At 41.6% G+C, this 23,589-nt stretch overlaps 1 protein-coding gene across 1 annotated transcript in view; it reads left to right on the forward strand.

The window, feature by feature from the left end:
• Positions 1–23,589, forward strand: part of DOCK10 (dedicator of cytokinesis 10) — a 98,244-nt gene that overhangs the window by 68,413 nt on the left and 6,242 nt on the right. Inside the window, exons 30-53 of the mRNA XM_030954260.1 lie at positions 706–802; positions 1,395–1,439; positions 1,884–2,059; positions 2,186–2,302; positions 3,286–3,397; positions 4,108–4,229; positions 4,315–4,429; positions 4,596–4,662; positions 5,477–5,524; positions 6,178–6,279; positions 7,143–7,267; positions 7,657–7,769; positions 8,516–8,653; positions 10,154–10,336; positions 10,878–10,988; positions 12,376–12,591; positions 13,287–13,344; positions 13,670–13,768; positions 15,360–15,466; positions 15,926–16,048; positions 16,987–17,100; positions 17,774–17,779; positions 22,058–22,204; positions 22,528–22,738. Of these exons, the coding sequence (XP_030810120.1) occupies positions 706–802; positions 1,395–1,439; positions 1,884–2,059; positions 2,186–2,302; positions 3,286–3,397; positions 4,108–4,229; positions 4,315–4,429; positions 4,596–4,662; positions 5,477–5,524; positions 6,178–6,279; positions 7,143–7,267; positions 7,657–7,769; positions 8,516–8,653; positions 10,154–10,336; positions 10,878–10,988; positions 12,376–12,591; positions 13,287–13,344; positions 13,670–13,768; positions 15,360–15,466; positions 15,926–16,048; positions 16,987–17,100; positions 17,774–17,779; positions 22,058–22,204; positions 22,528–22,738 (2,752 nt within the window). The remainder of the gene's footprint in view (positions 1–705; positions 803–1,394; positions 1,440–1,883; positions 2,060–2,185; positions 2,303–3,285; positions 3,398–4,107; positions 4,230–4,314; positions 4,430–4,595; positions 4,663–5,476; positions 5,525–6,177; positions 6,280–7,142; positions 7,268–7,656; positions 7,770–8,515; positions 8,654–10,153; positions 10,337–10,877; positions 10,989–12,375; positions 12,592–13,286; positions 13,345–13,669; positions 13,769–15,359; positions 15,467–15,925; positions 16,049–16,986; positions 17,101–17,773; positions 17,780–22,057; positions 22,205–22,527; positions 22,739–23,589) is intronic.

Genomic DNA, 23,589 nt, shown 5'->3' on the forward strand with positions numbered 1-23,589 from the left:
TTACAAGTGCTTTCTAGTGTTAGGGCATTCAGAGTAACCCTGCTGCTAAATGACAGCTTGGCCACTGAGAACAGTGAGATGAGAGGATGGAAATAAAATGTGTTGCTGGAAATGGTGCATTGTTTATATCTCAGTGTCACATCATTACAGAAGGAATGATAAATTCTCGAGGTAGGTGCAAGGCTCCAAAAATGATCTGGATGGCTTCTTTAAAGGGAGATATTAAAGAAATAATACCAAAGCTATATATTACCCAAATCCCTTGGAGGTGGAACTCATTGGCATCAACAGAGGAAGTATTCACTACTGTCAGTGAGGTCTGGGTGTGACCTGTGTGGCTGAAACTTTATTTAAAAAAAAAAAAGTCATAACAATTATAATGGTTCAAAATGTCTGTGGACTGGAGAAGATACTTCACTATGATTCAGTGCTAGGGTATATGTCATCAAAAGACCCAGTGTAGCTTCATCTTCAATGAAAAATCATAGTTTAAAAATCCAAAAAGCTTCTTTGTGACAAATTCCTTTGATGATAGAGACGTAAACCACATGTTTACTGTTTGTGCAGCTTAGGATAACAAGCTCTAAGATTTCATTGTTGGGTGTGAGTGTGAAGTTTAAGGTAGAGATAAGTAGTAGTGGAGCTCTGCCTCACTATTTTCCCTGTTTTAATGTAAACTGAACCATTGCCTGTTGTGATTTTCAGACTTTGCACCAGTTCAAATTTGACTTTCTCCAAGAAGTCTGTCACCATGAGCACTTCATCCCTCTGTGCCTGCCCATAAGGTCTTCAAACATTCCTGGTAAGGCCCCTTCAGGAGATTCCTGTGCAACAGTGAATTGTTGGGAGGTTCAGAGAGCAGGTAATAAATGACTCTCCCCAGAGCTGTGTCTGTACATCAGAGGCCCCCAACAGCTTTTCAGGTGTGGTACTTAAGCAGGGTGATAAAAATAACATTTCAGTTAAAGTAAAAATAATAAATTTTCAGTTAAAAATAAAATTTCAGTATGCCTGTAAATAAATGCAACCTCTGTCAGCTCAGTTAGGGGGTGGGAGATGGAAGCTTCTGACTGGAAGTTTTAATTGGAATTATTGTGATGACTGATTTACTAAATCAGTAAAGCTACTGCCATAGCCTTGGGAGGTGGTAAATTAAGAGAGAATTTCAACCGTTACAGCAGGAAGGGGGAGAAACTCACAAAATGAGCTCGTCTCCTTTTTACCTCAGTTTTCAGCATGAAAAAATGAGTTCAGTTTTTGACACTACTTTTTAAAGTAGAAGCTCTTTAGTTCAAACTAGAGTCAAATTTTTTTAAAAGCAAGCAATTTTTTTTACTAATAATTAAAAAGTGATTTTTTTTTTGCCCGTTTTCTTATGTTTATGAAAAATGAAGACACTGTGACGCCTTCAGAATCAGCACAGGAATATCGAACATCAGGTATGAGCAATATGACTGCATAAGTGAGCAGAATTTTACTTTGACCACTGCATTGTGGCAAATCTTAGACAAAAGTTATTTCTCATTTTCAGAAGTGGAATTGCTCTCAACCTCTGTGTTCTAGAACTCTTCTAGCTTAGGATGTGGGAACAACAATTTGAACTTTGTGCCTCCGAGAAGTCAATAGTCTAATGAGCAAACAGTTGAGATTCTTATGTGGGAATGTGTCTATAAATCATCTTGTATTATTAAATAGTAAAAACTGCATGATTTCAGGAGATAATTATATTAGATTCATTCATTCTGAGAAATGAAGGGGCAGAATGAGGCAATCAGACCAGGAAATCAAGGTTTAACAATGGAACATTTGGAAACTGAAGGGTGGGTGGAGGATGTATGTAATCTATATATTAATTTAAACACTCTTGTCCTTTCTACCTGAAGACATTCCAGAGTACACACTGACCAATGAATTTTGCCGTAAGCATTTCCTGATTGGAGTCCTGCTGAGGGAGGTTGGCTTTGCCTTGCAAGAGGACCAGGACATCAGGCACTTGGCCTTGGCTGTGCTGAAAAACCTGATGGCCAAGCACTCGTTCGACGATCGATACGCTGAGCCGGTAAAGAAACTGCCTGTCCTTTCTCAGTGCTTGCCCATGCAGCACCTAAATGTCCATGAAACTTCCTTAGCCACTGCTATGTATTTATTGGTTTCTTGAGGATTATGTTGTGTCTTTTATTTCCAGGCAAAACAAGCACAAATAGCAAACCTGTATATGCCACTCTATGGAATGCTTTTGGACAATATGCCAAGGATTTACATGAAAGATATGTTCCTCTTCAATATCAATACTTCCAATCAGGTAATTCATGTGGTTTTCTTGGAGCCCTGAAATGCTCAAAGTGAGCCAGTCTGACCCAGTGGGAAGAGCTCCAAGGTTATGCTGGTCACCAGTTAGGTGGCAGAATACAGTTCTGAAATTGCTGATATATTTGCATCTGCAAAGTTTAATTTGGAAGGTCTCAATTTGCAGAGCGCCTGCAGAGCCCTGGGAGCCTGTACTGTCATGGAACAGAATGGGGGTCTGGAACAGAGCCAGGACAGTGCTATCCCAGGGCTGGAAATTCAGGGTTAGAGCTTTGGAGCCCCAGACAATGTGTGCAGTACTTCTGCCACAGGCTGGGCTCTGAGGACATGTCCTCAGGCAGGAGGCTGGGACACACTGGTGTAAAGAAAACCTCCCGTTGCCCACAGAGTCTTTGCAGTATTGCTTTGTGTACCCAAAGATGGTACAACTGAGGGATCATAAGCTATACCAGGAGGCAGAGGGAATGCATACAAATAACTGAAGGAGGAAAGGGGTACAGAAACATCATGAAACAGCTTTACTGCCACAGAAAATGTCTGTATAAACTGCCCATCTGAAGGGATATGTTTGTTTCGTAGAAGATATGTTATAACTATAAAACTTCAAAAACTAGAAGCAGATTTCTGCAGGGATGTTGTATCTTTCAATCCTTCCAGCAAATGAAATTCCATTTCAGTTGAGCATTGCTAATGGCAATTAATGTTCCTTTCCCAGTGCTGTGTTAATGTTTCAGAAACAAACACTAGTTAGACTTGACCAGTCCTTTACAGCTTCCATTGTGAGAGAGCCTCATCTTGCAGGTGACTTCTCAGCACACTATGGCAAGCCTTGATCCTTCAAGGCTGTCATGTCAAAATAACTGGCAGTAGGTTCTCAAACTCAGAGTCTTAGAAAAGCCTCCTGGGTGTGCTGTCATTATCCAAGGTATGGATAATGACATGGAGTACTGGAGCTGGTTCTGTTTCTTTCACATACAGGGATCCAGGGATGACCTGAGCATGGCTGGCGGGTTTCAGAGCCAGACAGCAATGAAACATGCAAACTCTGTGGACACCTCCTTTTCCAAAGATGTTCTGAACTCTATTGCAGGTACAAATGGCAGATTGAACAGACACATAGGCAGATTTGTGTGTATCTCAATCCATTGTGCTTTCTGCTTAGAATTCATGGAGAATATCATTAACTTCTGTTATACCATATCCAGGGAAACATGGTGTGCAATGTTTCTCTTCCCATTGGGTGTCTTTGGATTGACTTTCTCTTGTGAAGCTGTTCTACTTCCACTGCTTCACTTACTCTCCTGCTTTGGAATGATGCCAGTATTCAGGCTGTGAGAAATCCCTTTGCCTGAGTTCATTCTTGTAGTCTCTGCCTGACTTAAAAATAGTTCCAAGGTTTCGCCTGAAAACTCCTGATGTCTCATGGAGGCAATTATTCATAGTTTTTTGCAGGCTTAACAGAAGAGTAGAAATACAACTTACTTTATTCACTACCTCCAACCCTATTTCAAAATTCAGGGAAATGAATTCAGGCATCTTTCCACTGATTTTTGTGTCCTTAGGTCAGTTCTTACAGAATGCAACAGGCCATTTTAATGCCATGAAAAATGGCAAACTGAATCATTGTACTTGTTGCATGTTTTCAGTACTAAACATACCCATCAATAGCTTTGCTATTGGAAGTTCAAAGCACTTGTCTCAATCCAGCATGTGACACATTTTAAGTTCTCCATTTTTTTGTTGGTTTTTGTATCCATAAATGTTTTAGTTTAGCACGTTTGCTGTGACTTTCATTTACAGCCTTTTCATCAATAGCTATCTCTGCAGCAAACCATGCTGACTCCAGAGCTTCCTTAGCAAGTCTTGAATCTAACCCAAGTACCAATGAAAAAAACAGTGAGAGAACTGACACGTGTGAAAAGGTACATGTGCAAATGTTGGGAACGCTTGCTCGAGGTGGGAATCCATCCCTGTGCTTACTGAGGCCCTTTGCTGTCACCTCAACAGATCATGAGACCTTTGTCTTTGATTGGGTCAACTCTTCGTTTTGACAAGCTGGATCAAGCTGAAACTAGAAGCCTTCTTATGTGCTTCCTTCACATCATGAAAACCATTTCAGAAGGTAAAAACTATGCACTCACTACTTAATTTATGCTGCTGTAAAATACTGCGAATACTGAATCCAAGTGAACATTAAATTAGAATAATTATCAGTGTATTTTACAGGCTTTGGGCTAAATTTAATTCCCTGTAATGGATACATAATATATTTTAATATCTCCCCTTAGATGCACTGATTTCCTACTGGTTGCGAGCACCCTTCTCAGAAATAACAGACTTTTTCAGCATTTTAGAGTAAGTTTACTTTGTGTTTGTTTGATTTTTGTGTTGAATATTCTAAAGTGCTGGCTGCAAACAATTCCTCTTTGGGTTTGTCCACCTATTGAAATAGTCTGAGATAGCTCTTGTATCTTAAATTATTTTGCTATAGTCTTCCAAAGTCATAATGAGACGTGATTAATAAGATAAATATCTTCCAGTATGTTGTAATTTCCATGCAAAAGGGTCATAATGAGACATTGTTAATAAGATACATACATATAATATACATAAGATACATATGTTGTAATTTCCATGAACAAGGGATATAATGCTTTGGGTCTTCCTCCTAAAAGAGATTTTCGTATTAGTTTCCCCTTTGGTGTTGAGATTCTCTTCTTCCTTTAGAAAAAGTATTTAGCTCCTCAGAACTTCCCAGCCATAAGAAAGTCATGTAATGTAGGATGACCTGCTTTTCACATCCCCTGGGCGATTTGCTCAGTATGATTGCAGAATCCAGCAGGTAGCTGGTTTTGGAATTTCCTCACCATCTTGTAGTTGAAATGTGAATTATTTACCTTCAGCTGGTGATGCAGCACTGCTTTTGCAGCCAGATTTTTGCCTTTGCCATCTCACCAGGCAGAAATCTTCGACTGTAGAGAAAGAGAACGAGGTGTGCAAAGTGCTACCACACCTTGTGTGTCCCTAGGCTGGGAGCTGCTGCATTCTGTTGTTTTTGCTTACTAGCAGGTGCATATGCCATAGGTCTCATTGAGGCCCTAAGATTCAGCATTTTTTTCATAGGTACAGAGCCATTAATTGGCACAAAATGTGTTGTTTTATCTTTCAGGGTTTGTCTGCAAAACTTCAGATATCTAGGAAAACGCAATATTGTCAGGTAATTCCGTATTACAGACTCTGTGTTCCGATATTTAAATATTACAGCATTTATTAGACTTAAATGAGATTAACAGTATATCCATCAATTTTCTCTTGAAAGAATCTCTTTGTGGAACTGAAGCCAATGTATGCTTCATTTTTTCTTTTATGCAAATGATGTTGTGATGTTCTGCATATCTGAGTAAATATCTGCTATAAAGGATGAATTGCATGATGTGATAACCATTATTGCATTTATAACCCAAAATACTGGGACCATTCTTGACCACATTTCTGTGCATATGCCAAACAAGGGAACTTTGAACATTGTGTTTCCATCCATGTCATGGAAATATTAGTTTTAATGAGCATAGATAATTGTTTCTCAGCAATAAAAAAAATCTCCTGCCTCCCTGAAAAAATGTGACACCATGTTCCGCTGTGAGATGTGGAATGCACGCTTTGTCTCAGCTGATATTTCATTTTTAATTTTATATCACCGCTGTGAATTTGTCTATATGTCATGCAGTGTCAAAATTAAAGGTCACCACATGAGCCAGTTCTTGCTCCACACCAGGTTTAGTCTAGGCTGCATTCACTCTTCAGAGACATGGCAAAATCAATGTCAGGTTTCTTAACAGATCAACACTTATTTTCTCTTTCTCTTAACAGGAAAATTGCAGCTGCTTTTAAGTTTGTCCAGGCCACCCAGAATAATGGAACTCTGAAAGGTTCCAACTCCTCTGGCCAAGCATCAGGGTTGCTCTCACAATGGTAATGGTGCATTGAATTCCTAACTCTGTAAACCCCCAGCCTGGGCTCTCATCCTCCAGCCCTCATACTCTGTCATTGACTAAAAAGAGGTTGACAAAATATGTAACAAATTTCAGAGGCCCCAGAGCTTTAAAATGTAAAAAAGTTGGTCTCTCTGGCTTGACTTACAAGCTGTTGGTTAGTGTTATGTTCAGGGAGTAATTCTGTCCTAGAGTAATTTTAATCATGTAAATTTATGAAATTACATTTTTAAAAGAGGTATACAGAAGTGTATTTCAGGAAGTTACCTGAATTTTGAGATGTTAAATCTTCCTGAATTCTACACTAGTTACAAATATAAAATCCTCTCAAAACTTATAATGATCATTGGTATTTTAGTTCTAAGCTTCTCATTATAAATTAATGATACGTTTGTCAGCATCAAAGAGGATTAAAAGAACACGTGAATATGCACACATGTATTTTTACTGTCATTGTCAGTTTATAATTTCTTTCACCTCAAAGAAACTGTATTATTTCTTTCTTGAACAGGATATATTTTTCTTATGTTCTAAGTTAACAGAACTTACCTCAGTTTTTCTTCACCCAAAGACAGTTTTCTAAACATCAGCAAGTTATTTAAGCTGATGCTTTTTTTTTCAGTGCTTAATGGAAGTTTTTCCCCTGTGATTTCAAGAAGTCACAGCACATGTTTGTTTTGTCCACCTCACTGACTTTCTTCATCTTTGTTTCTCTGAAGAATTTTGCTTCATTTTGTTTAATTCAGCCATTGAGAAGCATTGCATGGAACTGACATGGAAATTCTGAATAGGCACAGTAGTTTATTCTTTTTTCTTGCTCCTAATGGTACCTTTCAATTGCAGGATGCATTCTACTTCAAGTCACGATGGCCACAAGCACCACAGATCTCAAACATTACCAATAATCCGGGGCAAAAATGCACTTTCTAACCCCAAACTCTTGCAGATGATTGACAGTAGCACTGCAAGTAAGTACAGAAATTATTTACTTCCCTCTGGAATGCTGTGGGATTTAGATCAGGCTCTATACAGACATTTTCTTGACCAGAGGCTCTTAAAATTATGAGATTGGAGTCATCTATCCCACTTCCCAGTCAGGTTTCTTCCCTCCTTTGAGGATGAGCAGAAACAGTGAGAGGATGTACCTACATCACTGGTGCAGCAGGTGAGAGTTGACTCAAATTTCCTCCCCTTTAATCTCCTGTGAGCAGTTTTCTTCAAAATACCACTTTGGTTAAAAGTGTAGTTAGGACCCCATCTCTGCTGTGATGAGACTTAAGGACCAGATTGCAGAATTAAATCATCCTTAATGACACTCAGAAGATTGTTTTTAATCTTTCTTTTTTTTATGCTGCAGGCACCTCCAATGAAACAGACATTGTTCAGTATGTAGACACAGAGGCAAACATTGCTACAGAAGTTTCCCTCATAATCCTTGACCTGTTGTGTCTTTACACTCTGAATCACCAGGTAGGTTTGCTGGTTTTCTTTTCTGCTTGAACAGTGGGATATGGGGTGAAAGGAAGGCCTGGGGGAGCAGGCACGCAGAAAACCTGGAATGTCCAACAGCAGAATAGGGAAATAACGCATGCCAGTCCTCAGTGAGGGTCTTTTAGAAGGGCATTGGTTCATAGTACCCAAACTGAATAGAAAGAGGTGGAAGAAGAACCTTCTATATATCCAGGGCTATGTACAACCCTGCTCTGCTTGGAAGTGCCTTGCATCTAGTATTACATCACCTTTTCTGAACCATGCTTGTCCCACTAGATTTCAGTGATTTTCAACAACAGATTTCCAACCTGCTTATTATCTCCATCTCTGCAAGTCAGCAGGTGAATCCTCTGCCTCCTTAAAAATTGCTCAGATTGCTTCAGCAAGCCCAGATGACTTGCTGAAGGTCTGACAGCCACAATACAGCAAACAGCTCCTTTTACATTTTAGTGCTCCCTCTCTGTCAGCCTAACCCTTAAATATAGTGTATACAGTCCATGAGTAGTACAGGCATAGCAAATCCATGAGTAGTACAGGCATAGCAAAGTGCTTTTCTTGAAAAACTGCAAGAGTCTGCAGCAGGCTGGGAAAGCATCACCTGCAGAAATTTTACATTGAAAAAAGCATCACTTGAGAAGGCAGTCCAAGGTAATGTCCAGCAGATCCTTCTCCTGTTTATTCACTTCAATAACCACAATGTCCTGTCTTGTCTGTGAACTTTTCAGAGGCAGCTCCAACAATCTGACTGCCAGAATGTGTTGATGAAGAAGGTCTTTGACACACACATGCTCTTTTTGCAAATCAACCAGTCAGCAGCAGCTCTCAAACACGTCTTTGCTGCTCTCCGGCTGTTTGTGGGCAAGGTAACTCTGGGTTTATTCATGCCTGGCAATATGTTACAGCAAGTACAGCTTGGGGACAATTGGACACTTGGCAAGAGTTCTGAGCTTACTCTGTTAATACAAAAACAGTCTGATTTATTGCTGATTAAAAGTAAGAAGTTCATAAGGTCTGAAAAAACAGTTCTGTTTTGAAAAAATTGCTAAGAAGGGGAAAGTTTTAATGTAAGTAGATGAGTGATGTTCAACTCTGTGGTGTATCCATTGCCTTTCCTGCTTTTACTACTTATGGAAGAAAGCTTGAAACCCTGAGGTCTGTGGTGGTTGTGGCACGTACCTGGTTTGCAGAATCCACCAGGGAATGGTTACTGCCATCCCCAGAGGAACCAGCAGGAAAGTATTCCCTACATTTCACCAAAAGTACATCCACACTAATACAGTTCTACAGATACCTGGTTTTAAACACAGGAAACAGTATGGATATGTGTCAAACTGTTTCTTTGCTTGCATTGCACTTGTGTAAATCGGCATGGTCAATTAGGCACTTGGTGCCAGCTGCAAAGGCTGCACAATTTCCAAGACACAGAGCCAGATGAGATCCTCTGGAAACCAACCAGAATGCAGCACTCACATAACAATTGCTCTGGGGAAGTGACAATAAGCAAGGCTGGCCTCAGTTCCTAAGTGTTTCTGTGAAACACAAGAGTGTAGCTGAGTTTACAGCATGTGGCCTCCCTCTGGTTGTTGTCTCAAGGGAAAGAAGAGGAAATCATGCTTCTCCCAGTAGTGCAGCTGGAGGACATGGGGGAAATATGAAGTAAACCATCCACACACAGCTTTAAATGACATCCCAGACAGCTGGGAATGAAAGACTCCATGCAATGGGGAAAATGAATAAGTATCCAGAACTGCCTTTCTCATTTATCCTGTAGCTTTTGGGATTAAATTGTCCCTTCATGGTTCTGTGGGAGCAGGGCTCAGTTGTGGTTCCTGCAGCAGAACCCCTCAGGCAGTAATTAAGATCTATAGCCCATGTGTGCATTTCCACCTCTCCTCCCTCATTCTGTTACATTCACCCTGTTGCTAACAGTGGGTATGGTTTAGAGAACCCTTCTCTGTTGTCCCCTGCTCTTCAAACCCTTGACCTCTGGAAATTCACTGATCTTGCTACTCAAACTATTTTCCTTCTGCTGAACAGCTTTTATTCCCATGCAGAACTCCCCCTGCCTTTCCTGGTTAGCTGTCGTGCATTCCTGGCAGATTCCTTGCTGCTTCTGGGCTTGCTGTGTGCCAGCCGCTCTCTGGGCTTCCTAGAGGCCAGTGTGATGGCACACAGTGTTTGTAGGAAAATCTGAGTACTGTTCTTAATTAATCTTAATTTGAGCATGGGATTATGTTTAGTTTAAACCCTGGTATGAATAACTGTGGGAGAGTTACTGAAAGGTTAAAAAAATTGTTAACTCAGAATAACTGCACCAAGACCTGAGAGTGGTACTGAACATGTTCGCACATTTTTTTCAATAGTTCCCATCAGCATTCTTCCAAGGACAAGCAGATCTCTGTGGTTCCCTCTGCTATGAAATCCTGAAGTGCTGTAACCATAGGTCACGTTCAACTCAGACAGAAGCATCTGCTCTCCTTTATTTTTTCATGAGGAAGAACTTTGAATTTAACAAGCAGAAATCAATAGTCAGGTCCCACCTACAGGTAAGTGAAGTGTGAGATCAATATTTAATTGATGTGCATTAGTTTTTATCTTTTTTTGTATATATACATTGAAGCAAGGCAATCCTTTTGCAGTCCTCAGACAGGCAGTTCTCTGTGGCAGCTTGATTTTCCTGCCAAGTCTGAAGTTGGACTGGATTCTCTGCTGTTCTTGGGCTGCTCAGCTCTGCTCCAGGGAGAGACAGCAGCTGTGAATGTATCTGCCTTGCCAGATTAATGGCTATTCTTGACTCATGTGCTCCTTACAGCAGTTGGAGCACAGCTGAAGGAACTAAACAGAATCTGACAGTGCAGGAACAGACATGTAAAGTCCAGTAATAACATATTTACACTGCAAAATGTGAGCAGCTACAAAACTTTGAAAGATTACTCGCAGTCTCTGTCATGTTACCTTTATAGGACAGGTATGAAATTGCACTATGAAATTACAAGTACATCAAGTCATACTAAAACAGGGGTTAAAAACTCTTCTGAAACTCTTGATTTCTTTGCTAATTGCATCCTGTGTTTGCTCCCTGTGCAGCTCATCAAGGCAGTGAGCCAGCTGATAGCGGATGCGGGGATTGGCGGATCTCGATTTCAGCATTCGCTCGCAATTATAAATAATTTTGCTAATGGAGACAAGCAGATGAAAGTAAGAAACATTTTTTGTCAATCACTACGTCTTGCAAAAGGTCAACAATTTCACAGGAGCAAGTGTTTCAGTAAATAAAAATTGTTGGCTCTATTAGCCAGTGATTTATGCATTCATAGTGTGCCTTTCTCAGGCAATCTGAAGTTCATGAAGGTGTTTGTGACTCAGAAGCTTAATAACTGAAAATAATACTTAAACAAAAATATTTTCATTTGAAAATTGTATTATTTGTTATTTATTGCTTATCTTGTTCATTTGCCTCATGTCAGAGGTCATGCATTGGGACTAATGGAAGACAATTGCAGTTAACAAACCATTTTTAGTGTACAATTGCTCCCTTTCCTCTGTTCAGTAAATGTGTAGCAAAACAGACACAACAGTTGGGCTTTGTAAGACCTTGCTAGCTCACTGAAGGTGTGCTTGGCTCTTAGACAAGTTACCACTGCTATTGTAGTTATTGTCTATACAAAAATTGTTGAAAAAGTATTCTGGTTTTTAATTTTTACAATTCTTGTCCAAACATATGTCAATGTGCATTTTCAGTTTTATACTTTGGAGATGTTGTTCTTCTCTGAACGTGACTTTAGGGTATCTCCACTGAGATTAATAATAAAGTTAGCATAAGCAAATTGGTAGATAGTTAGCAGAGGTAATTCAATGTGTTATCTGAGAAGATGTCATTACAATTCTATTTGTTTTTAAAGTCCAGCTTTGATTTCACAGCACTGCAGACAGTCACACTGCTTCTATGACTTGCTTATCTCTGTGTGACATAGAGGAGGGAGTATTTAATTTCATTTACTTTTTCTGAATGTTTTGCTTTTAAACAAAACAAAGGATGGAATTAAGTCTGAAAACAAATGTATTTTGCTGCTTATCTGAAAAAGAAAAACTGAAGAGCTGGGCTAAGAGAACAGCTGGTGTGAGTAATATAAGGACTGTGTTTTAATCTAGCACAGTGTGAGAAGGTCAGGAGCCAGAATTGTGCTTTATTCCCATGGTGAAACATGCTGGGAGTGTAGTTAAGTAGAACTATCTATAGCACACGGTGCTGTTGCTCAGAGGAAAGTGTGCAAGGATCCAGTTCTGGACCCAGTAAGCAATTGAGGAGCACCTGTTCCAGTTCCCTGACTTCAGCAGGGCTGTTGCACATGGCAGTGGAACAGGTGACTGACTTGGGCCATCTTGTAGGGCAGTGAGACATCAGGAAAAAACACCCAGGGTTTGAGTGCAATGTGTGCATGCTCTGGAACTGTGACTGCTCCAAAGCCTGCCCAGCTAGGGAGGGGGATGGAGACCCTCTGTAAGCAAAACTTTGTCTTGTTTGGGGGTGCAGCATGGGGCTCTTTGGATGGTTTCAGTGATGCATTGCTTATCTTTCCCAAAGAACGTTAATTTCCCAGCAGAGGTGAAGGATCTGACCAAGCGCATCAGGACGGTTCTGATGGCCACAGCTCAGATGAAGGAGCACGAGAAGGACCCTGAGATGCTGGTGGATCTGCAGTACAGCCTGGCCAATTCCTATGCCAGCACACCTGAGCTACGCAGGACGTGGCTCGAAAGCATGGCCAAGATTCACGCAAGAAATGGAGATTTATCAGAGGTAATGTGAACAAATGAACAGGAAATCAGTTTGTCTTTGGGCTGAGCTGTTCTGATGAAAGGGCTTTGGAACACTGACAGCACTAGTGAGTTAAGAGAATCATGCAGTGTCTCACATATATTTGAAATCAGAGGAGTAGAGGTTGGAAAACACCTGGAGATGTGATATGCTTATCCCAGCTTGCCTGACCTTGAGTGCCTGATACATGCTGGAGCAAGACTTGAAGCTGGCTGACAGGGAAGCTGAGGGCAGTGGCACCTTGGCACCTCTGCTGCCTACCCCTAACAGGCACAGTAGCTGTGGTGTAGAGGAGGTTATGGGCAGTGGGTAACTCACAGAAAGGATTTGCTTCTCCCTCACTATGGCCCAGGAGAGGAGCTTTGCTTATAATGTGTTGTCATGTTCATCAAAGACTAAATGGGTGATGGAAAATTCCACTGCATAACCCAGGGATACCTTATTTACTAAGTCATCTTAATGGTTTCTTGAGAAAATCTATGCATTTATGTAAAACACCTCATGAAATTTACACTTGAGGAGGATTTCATCATTTAATCCTTTATTTTCTTAGATTACTTTTATCTTCCCTTTTCTGCCTCATATTTGGCAGTGCTGAAAGTGTATGCTCCTTATCACATGTACACTGTAATTCAGGCTACTTTAACATATCCATGTATGTTGGTCTCTTGTTACAGGCTGCTATGTGCTATATTCATATTGCTGCTCTCATTGCAGAGTACCTGAAGAGAAAAGGTAAGATCAATATCCAAAACCAACTGTGTATCCAGAAATATTATTGTTCAAAATAATTTTTGGCTATCCTGCTTTCCTTCCTTATATGTAAAGTATTCTTAAAGCAGCTTGAATTCTTCCCAAATGTTTTATTTTTGAAATATATCATAAATGCTAGTCTTAGACTGGAACAGTGAAAGTGTATTTTGTGTAAAGAGGTTTAATTAAATGTTTAGCAAGCTAGTGCTAATGGAGAATGCTTCACTTGTCAGTCTGTTGTTATTAAATATGCATGTATTAACACATACCAGTAGCAGTACACTAATACCATCTTACAATACCATAGGTTACTGGAAAATGGAAAAGATTTGTACCTCACGTATGCTCCTGGAAGATGCTCAAGTCTCTGATAGTAATGTGTTACTAACAACTCACAATGGAGGAAGTGAGTGCTCTAACCGTGCCTGTTTGTGGGTCAAATAACATGATTAGGAGATCAAACTGCTGGTTTCCAGCTGATCTGGAAAAATATCAACCAAATCAAACCTGTTTCTAGTGCATGTTGAATGCTGTTGTAGAAAGCAATGTTGGAAACATCACGAGTTCCTTTCCTGATGCTCTTTGGCTGGTTTGATGGATTGCTCAGAATGTCTCTGGTTATGAGCTTTTGCAGCAGGAAAATCCCTCTTGGGTCAATTGGTGTTTAGCATGCAAATCCATGTCCAATTCCTTGGCTGTCCAAAGCTGGGAGGGCAGTGGGGGTGGAATTAATATCTGGTTGTCCATATGTAACTTAGTATAGATAAAGGGTTTTTTTTAAATCTATGATACTTATTTAAAAATAAAGTGCAGGCTTATATTTTTAATGCTTCTATGTCAATGGTTATTGAGTTTATGAAATCTGTATTTCATAGTAACTCTCAGCATGAGATATGTTAGCAATTTCCACAAAGAGCAATTTCCAGGGTCAAGGGCAAATATCTGGGGAAGAGAAAACATGGAAAGACTATAGTCCTTCAGTACATTTGGAAGTGTCTGTGGACGAGATGAAAAAATGCATCCTTTTAGAAGGAAGCTTTCTGTGAAGAGCAATAGTTGTGAGACAGTTCAGTAGTGTTAAAAGACTTTGCCTGAATAAAGATTATAGAAACTGGAGTGAAGAACTCAGGTGATTTTAAACCTGTACTTAAACAGTTTTCAAAACTTGAGAGAGAGAATGGAGGCTCCCATCTCAGTGTCTATGGCTTGGCTTTTTTATTTGAGCCATAGTAGCATTTTCCTACTGTTAAATTAAACATGGGCTTTGCCTGGAGTTTGTCACCTCCCCTGGCAACTTCACCTTCTCCACTCCAGAGCAGTGGTAAAGTCCTTGCAGGGCAGACCCTTGCTCATCTGTAAAGTGTGATGCCTGTGCAAGTTGTTTGTGCTGCAGCCATGGTACTAAAGGCCTCAGCTTAGCAAATACTCAATTTAAGCTCAGTTTTATTCCTTATGAGCCTTTCCATCCATAGCTGCTGCCTCCAGCCAGAGGTTTCTGCAGGGCAGTCCCTTGGCTGGGGCCCTGGCAGCCCTGCTGACCCAGAGCAGGACAGAAAAGCCACTGCCACTGTGTCCTGGAGCCACCTCCCCTGGGCTGTGCAGTCCTGGGGACTGACAGGGGGGACACCTGCAGGTTCCCCAGGTGGGAATTGTGTCACCTCAGCCTGCCAGGGTCGTTCCTGTGCACAAAGGAGTGTTGCACGTGGAGCTTTGCCAGGGCTGCCAGCACTTAGAGCTCAGGAACCAAAATGCCAAAGAGAGGAGTAACACTGCATCAGGAGAATGCTGGCATTCCCCTTTGCCTGGAGAAGTGAATTTATATCACTGAGGAAAATGTGGCATAGTCTTACAAATTCCATCAGCTCCATTTGTGCTTCTCATTACTGGGGCTGCAAAACACATGAACTCATCAGCTCTGTTTTGATGGCAACTAGTAACTTCTTGAAGTATCTGGTCACTGAGTCATTAACAGCCTTTCTTGTGACTTGCACTTCAAGGCTTGTTCTCCATGGGATGGCCTGCTTTTCTGAGCATCACCCCCAACATTAAAGAAGAAGGTGCTATGAAGGAAGACTCTGGGATGCAAGATACTCCCTATAATGAGGTCAGCAATGTTAACATTTATATACCTGTTTTGTATTAACAGAATGTTGTTTCTAGTGGAATCCTGTGCATGTTACAATAGAGTGTACTCAGGCAATGCTAAAAAGGCACACAGCTTTTAAGTGAAATGTCACAGCTGTTGCAGTGGTGTTCAGCTAAGGAGAGCCTAAAGTACCAGAGCTGAAAGTCAGGGCAGGGGAAGGCCATGAAGCAAACCTATTCTTCTGCATGAGATGTCAACTGTTCAAGTATTTCCATGTTACTGTTATTTCAAGTTTTTTTGTCTAAAGAATAGCCAAGTCACCAATAGTTGATTAAACATTGTGCAATTGCAATAAACCTTAATATAAAAGTTCCAGAATAAAAATGAAGTAGTGGGTCTGTGCTTTTGCTGCATTGCTATTAATTAAATGCCACCAGCTGTCAAGTCATTGAACTATTTGCATTTGTGAAATGGCAGAATATCCTCGTGGAACAGCTGGAATTGTGTGTTGACTACCTCTGGAAGTCTGAGAGATATGAGCTTATTGCTGAAGTCAACAAGCCTATCATTGCTGTTTGTGAAAAGCAGAGGGACTTTAAAGTAAGTGGGTGTTTGGTTTGGGTCTTTTTAATTATTCTAAAGCAACACTAAAGATCAAAATTTTTAGTGGAAAAAATGTGCTTTCTTTAAAAGGAATGTTTTCTTTCTTCCTGTCTGTAATTTCTCCTTCTAATGTTTTGTGCTGGGAGAAAAGAAAAAGCATTGGTGTCTTTCCTGCCTCTTTTCAGCATCAATGCAAGAATAACTGTAAAAAATTTCAAATAAACCTTTTGTCTTAGCCAGTGGATATGATTTTTTTACATGGGTTTTAAACCAAGAGTGCATTTCCATTGCATTTAAGTTCAGAAAATGCTGATAAATTGCGTGATTTCTTCACAATTCCAGGGTTTCTTAGTTTCTTATTTACTTGGCAATTTCAATACATAATGGATAGCCAGATGATAATTGCATTTACTGATTTTTCTGGAGTTAAATTAAAAGAGACACAAAGTGGTAGGTAGCAATAAGCTTTATGCTAAGGAAGCAGATCCTCAGAGTTAACTTAGCTGAAATTTTCGTTCACTAAAATTTTTGGTTCACTAAATTTTCACTAAAAGAGCCTGAGAAAGTGCTGTGGAAAGCACATCTGTGCGGGGTTGGGAGCTGACTGGAGGTGTTGCCACCTTGTTCTCACCTGCACAAAGGGTTCTCTGCCCCCTTGGCAGCTCAGCAGCACTGTCTGGTGGTGGGATGGTTCTCCATGAGCCTGCACACAAAGGCTCCCCTGCCACCAAACCCCTCAGAAGATGACAGGAGCCTTGCAGTGACTCTTTAGTGACTGCTAACGAGGTTAAACTGCTCCCTTAGCACGTCCAGCCGTCTTGGCAAAGGTTTGGGAAGCCAGCTAAGGCAAGCACGGCTGTACAGAGCTGTGGTGGCTTTTCCCAAGGTGCTGGCATGCCCTCACTTGCCCTCCCTCTGTCTGTCTGTCCATGCAGAAACTGTCTGACCTGTACTACGACATCCACCGCTCCTACCTGAAGGTTGCAGAGGTGGTGAACTCTGAGAAACGTCTCTTTGGCAGATACTACAGGGTGGCATTTTATGGGCAGGTAAGTGAGCCTGGGCTCTTCTGTCCCCACAGTCACATTTCAGACCTGTTCCTGATAGAGTTGAGGGAAGCATTTGGTGGTGAATCCCAGGGGAAAGCTGCCTCATGGGTCAGACTCCCAGCAGGGTTTTAGTCAGCAGGGAGCACTCAGTTGCCTCTGTGCAAGCCACTGCTGTGGATTTAGTGGTGTATTAGAGATCAGACTTCTGTGTCAGCTTTAGTTCTTGACTTCATAAAGCAAAGCTGAGACTGAGGCAGGGCAGGTTTTTTCAAACTACAGCATAAATAGAACCAGATAAGGCACCTTTGATATATGGCACTCTGCTCCAACAGATCTCAAAGCAGAGCAGTATGCAGTAGATGCTTTGTTGTGTTTTTCACTGACTCTGCCTTCTGCTTCCAGGCTACCTCTGGTTCTGTGCAATGTACTGTAGAATAGCATTATTCCCTCTGCTGTGCTTCAGCACCCTTGAAGCATTATTTTGTGCTTTCTTCCACCACAAACCAGTGTAGCAATCCAGCATGTTCCTTTTAGTCCTGGTTTTGGCAAGCATAAAATTTCCTGTGCTCTAAAATATAAAGTGTGTAAACAACAGATTGATGTGAATCATTCTGTTTGCTAATTAGATTTTAATGCAGAAATTTGCTCTTTTCTCCTTTTGATCTTATTCAAGGCTGTGGTAAGTCTAGTTCTGTTGCATGTTTTGTTTAATTCTCCTCACACATCCTTCATCCTTCCCTCTACTGTTAATTGACATTAATTTTCCTGTGCTCTCGATTCTTTGGTTCATGGCAGATAAAATGACATTGCTGCATTCATTGTTGCATCCTGCAAACTAACTTTTGTTTGTTCAGTTACCTGAACTACTGAGCTGTACCTATCATCATGTTGTGTGTGCACTGTGGGGCCCAATGCTGCTTCATCTCATCTCAGTGGAAGTTCCTCCCAGCTTCACTGGGAATGGGATTGGAGCCCCTCTTCCTCTGTTGCAAGTCCTGGGGTAGCATTAATGCTGTTTGAATGCAAGCCTGCTTTCCTGGCCTGCACTGCAGCTCCCAAGGGGAGGGCTGCTGGGGCAGTCTGAGGTCATGGCAGTGGCCACTGGAGCACTCTGGGCAGGTCATGGCCATGGCCAAGGTCCTGGCAGTCCCTTGTAGGAGCAAGCAAATGGAATTCAGAGGGGAATGGCAGGTCCTGGCTCTCTGGACAGATTAGCAAAGATGAATTTGTCAAATGGAAGGAGGAAGTGAGCTGCACCTGAGGAAGAGCAGAGTTTTTTCTTATGCCTGGCCTTCCTCAAAATGGGAGCAGCACAGGGCAAAACAGGGCTCTCCTACTTGCAGCCTCTGGCCAGCACTCTCCCAGAGCCAGTGGTAATTTAGCTGCAGCACTTCTGCTCAACTGGGTTAGCATCTCTGTAACAGTGCAATGACTTTCCAGGTGCCAGTGCCACAAGGACAACTTCATTTAAACAGCTTTAGTGCTCTAAAGGGTATGACTGTCACAGCTGTGTCTTCCTCTGTCTGTTCCCCCCAGTCACTGGGCTCTAAAGGCAACAGGCACTGCTTTCCCCTTGCCCTTTGCAGGAGAGATGGGATGTGGCTGCTGTTCCTTAACTGAAATAAAATAAAAGCTGCAGGGAAAGCAGATTAAAGAGCAAAAGATTAATACTGGGAGGGAGAATATTGGGGGTTCTTAGTGGAGAAAGATGATCTGCTGCTGCACCTGAAAACTGTTCCTCATGCAAAGGCAGAGGCAGAATTTGGTTACTGCATTGCTGCAGGGACCCTGTGCAAGGATGGTTTGAATTAATGTGATCCTCAGGGAGGACACAGTCATCTGTTTTCACCAGTAAGATTTATTTGCCAGCTCAGGGAGCTGGATCTCATGGCAGCTGCTGATTTAGACTGCACTTTCTGTTAAAGGCCTTTATGTCTATGTCTCATTGCACCCCTAAGTGACCACACTAGCCAGTGCATATGAGCCAGTGCATTTACTCATAGATGAGTGTTTGAGAAGTCAGAATTTTTCTAGAATTAAGAGCCAAAAAACATCCTATTAAATATACTGAATAGCTAAGAGCCAAGAAACATCCTATTAAATATACTGAATAGCTAAGAACTCATATTGTGCTGATAAGCAAAGATGTTCAAGACCTATTTTTCAGGGCAGTGTCAGGCAAAGGCAGAGCTGAGGGTTTGTTCTGCTGTGTGTACAAGAAGCTGGGGAAGCTGGAGGGCAGAGTTTCATAGTGATCACAATCACTTACTGTAGGGTGAGACAGGGAAGGAACTATTAGATGCCAGTTCCTGGCAGGTCAAGCAAGAAGGCTTTGCCTCAGCTCCTTTCACCAAAGGGCAGAGAAGGGTCTGTGAGCTCCAAGGCTGTGTCTGGAGGGGTGTGAGGATGAGGAAGGGCCTTATCAGAGCTCCCACAGTGATGGGCCTGGATCAAAACTTGTCTCTCAGAGCATCAGAGCTCAGTGGAAACCAGTAACCTGCTGTTCAGGAGGTCATGTGCCTTCCATCGCCATCAGCTGCTCCCTGTCACAATTTTCGTCTGTGAGGCTGCATTGTCCTTGCAGGACCAAACCAGCCAGGATGGAAATAATCCGGGGAAATGCATCAATAATACAACCTTGGCTGCTTAATATTTTAAAATCCTGAAATTGGAGGATATTTGGCTTCTGAAAGTATTTAATCTTACTTTTAATAGTCTTTGCCAGACATATAGCATATGGCAGACATGATTATTTATAGCTCACAGTTAACTTCTGCTTGTCACTTGTCAGCTGAAATACTGTAGGGAATATGTACTTAAAAGATGTTTCTTGTATTAGAGATAAGATTAAATCTGTTAGTTTTTTGTTTTCAGGTATTTTTTTAAATAAAACGATTAACAGAGATATCACCTCAGTGTGCCATGCAGAATCAGCAGAGATTTGGCACTGACATATAAACACTGTGTTTCAGCATGCAAACATACACAAAATCAGGGTTTAATACTATAAACTATATTGTAGCTTGCTATGTGATCATTTTGGAAAACATGAGGGATTTTGTTGCAAACACTGAATAGTAACAGAAGGCAGATGTCTTTTGACAGAAACAGTGCAGAGTAGTATGTTTAAGTATGATTGCATCAAACTAATGAGGTTTTCCCACATAAAGCAGTTTTGATTCAGTGGAAACAAGATCAGAAACCAGATTATGATCCTGTAGATATTTTCTCAGTGTAATCAATAGGAAGTCTATTGCCTGCCCAGCTCAACAATTGTTTGTAGGATGTCAACTTTGGAGCTCTGGATTTTTGTTCTCTAATTACCTGTGAAGGTCTTCATATGCCTATGGAATTTAATTGAAAATGTTGTTAAAAATCATGCAATGTTAGAAGGTCCCTGTGAGACTGAAGAAGATGCTTTCAGATGAGCTGCTCTTGCAGCTATTAGTTATTGGTTTCCAGTAATGCCCACAGTACTCCTGACACTTGCCAAATTAAAAAACAAGTTCATTGCCCCTTGTCCTCACTGAAGGAGAAGCCAGAGATGCACATATTTGTTAATTCCCCATTGAAATAAAGCTTGGGGGGTCCTAAAGAAGCAACAAAATTCATAGTTTATTTTATTTTAATTCTGTTTGGGTTTTTTTGTGAAGCTTTGCCTAATCAATAATTTTAGAGGGCAAAGTTGAAACACACTTCCAGATTAAAAAGCATGTGGACCTTCTGAATAGATTTTGGAGATTATCTCTTGCCTTCATTAATTTCTGCTTCTCTGTTTTTCTACAGATAGCAGTTTGCTTAGGCTTATTGTAGAATTGGCCATCCAAGCCACATCATGTGAAGTCCAAAGGGCCTTGGGTGTGACATCATTAATACTGTCTGCCTTTCCCCCTATCCCTGCAGCTTCAGGTGTTTTCCTCTGGCTCACTTTGCACTAAGGTGAAAGGAAGAGGCTTTGAGTGTAGCTGCAGTGGTGCCCATCACCAAGCTGCACATGAAACCCCAGGAGGGGGCTGGTGCTGCTCATGGCACTGGGACAAATGCAGTCCTTGTTCGTGGGGCACCTGCTGCTTTCTGCCCAGCTGGAGAGCTGCTCCTGGGGCATTGGTGTACTTGTTCATCTTGGGCCAGCTGAGTGTCTCACCTGCAGCTGATGCAATGCTCTGTTAACTTTCAGAGGTTGGCACTTCTTCTGAAGCCTGAGAGATTCATGTTCAGCTCTTAGTGGATCCTTTTATTATAGCTCTGCCAAGTCCATCCAATGTATTAAATAACTTTAACAAGACCATATCTTTGTTGCAAAGGAGCACGATCTGTGTGCCTTTTTGTTGTTTTTCTTTTCAAACATGAATAATTTGCTAATTGTCTCTGGAAGTGCTGCAGTTCTATATGGCCTTTCAAGGTGCCCACCAGAGTTTCTCTTCAGCTGCCCTGAGGAGATGCAGACTGGTTCCCAGGTGCTCCCATGCCATGGCCATGGGCAGCAGTGCCCAGCCTGTGCCTGCACACGTGGCTCCCAGAGGATGCCCTTGGAGACATGCTGCACACAACCCAGCTGGGCTCAGTGTCCAGCAAACAGCTGTTAATTGAATAAAATTGAGAAGATTTAAAGAGTTTTTAATTCTAGTTTTTAATCCATGAGGGTTTTTTCATCATATACACATCATCATTTTCAAGAAAGGCTTTAACTCTTTAAGCTGCTCAGTCTCTTAAGTGAATAAATGTGTAGGGATCTTTTCCTGGGTAACTTTGGAGATTGCAGACCAGTATAAACACTGACCTCTGGGCACATGTCTGCTAGGAGTGGACAGAGGTAAGCTTTTCACTTAGGTGCTGGAAGGAGCCTACTGGATGCTCTGGTGGGTATACAGGCAACTTTGATTCCTGATGTAAGCACTTGTTTAGGTTTTGCCCTGCCTGTTATGTTCATTGTATCCTTTTGTTTCATTCCAAACAGGGCTTTTTTGAAGAAGAGGAAGGTAAAGAGTATATTTATAAAGAACCCAAATTAACTGGCTTGTCTGAGATCTCTCAAAGGCTGATGAAACTTTATGCAGACAAGTTTGGAATAGATAACGTGAAGATCATCCAGGATTCCAACAAGGTATGAAAAACATGATTTTGCACGAGGGAGAGAACTGGGCACATGGTGTGAGATGAGCAGGCAGATGTGTGCTGCAGTGCACTAACAGGTTGTTTTCTGTCTCGTTTAGCTCTCATCCATTTTTGCTAATGGCTATTGTCAAAGGTCTCACTCTTCTTAGGGAACTCTTGGTAAAATGCCCTTGTGTCCATCCATGATCGGAGTGTTACATTTGGAAGTCTCAGTTTTCATCAATATGACTATAAATAAATAAACACACCAAAAATGGTATGGATGCCTTGGGAGCTCATCACACTTAACATAATTTTACTGTTTTCCTGCAGGTGAACCCCAAAGACCTGGATCCCAAATACGCCTACATCCAGGTGACCTACGTGACCCCTTTCTTTGAGGAGAAGGAGGCCGAGGACCGCAGGACGGACTTTGAGATGCACCACAACATCAACCGCTTCGTGTTCGAGACGCCCTTCACGCTCTCGGGCAAGAAGCACGGCGGGGTGGAGGAGCAGTGCAAGAGGCGCACCATCCTCACCAGTACGTCTGCTCCCCTGCTCCATCCTGCCTTGCCCAGCCCACAGGGGCAGCCCAAGGGCCAGAGATCCATCACTGGTTCACTGGCTCTCTGCCATGCCTGGCTCGTGCTTCCAGCTCTGGGTTTCCTGCTGTCCAGTGAGACAGACATGCTGTAAACTGGAGCTTGTTTAGGTCTGAGCTGCCTGGAAGCAGATGCTTAGTGGAGAAGGACGTGCATGGAGTCTGGGACACCTTCCAAAGCATGTAGGGCAATCAGAAAAGTGTTAGCTCAGATCAGACTTAGTGCACCATAACAGTACCTTTGCCAAACTCCCTGAGATCCATGAAAGGCCTTGACTAGAAGTAAAGAGTTTTAGAGGTGAATAATTCCTCTGTCAGCTCCCATGGCGGTATTTGGGTTGAATGTTAAAAGTACCTCTTCACTGCTTTAAGGATGATGTTTTAATAGTAGGCTCATCTGCAGGTGAGTGTTGTGCAGGATGGTAACTCATCTTTTCACTGTGGGTGTTGGCCACGTCTTCCTTACAGACTTGCTGACCAGCTTATGGATAGTTATTTTCATTCATCTGCTTTACTTTTCCATATAATTGACATCTTAACTGTTCTTGCAGTGATGTAACTTGGGAGTGGTTCTGCTGGAGGCAGTTTAGCACTCAGAACCATTTTCTTTTAATAATAAACAATTCAAAGAAAAAGCCAATTAGTATGTCGGTTCTGCTAAGAGTAAAACTTGCAGATAGAAATTTGTATTCAAAATAGGGGTAAGATACATTATAGAGAACTTTTTAAGCTAGACATAAGATTTCAATCAGTGTTTTAAGGCAGGAATGTCAGGAGCACTAGATATGTCT

The sequence above is a fragment of the Camarhynchus parvulus genome, chromosome 9, assembly GCF_901933205.1.
Source record: "Camarhynchus parvulus chromosome 9, STF_HiC, whole genome shotgun sequence".
Taxonomy (NCBI): domain Eukaryota; kingdom Metazoa; phylum Chordata; class Aves; order Passeriformes; family Thraupidae; genus Camarhynchus; species Camarhynchus parvulus.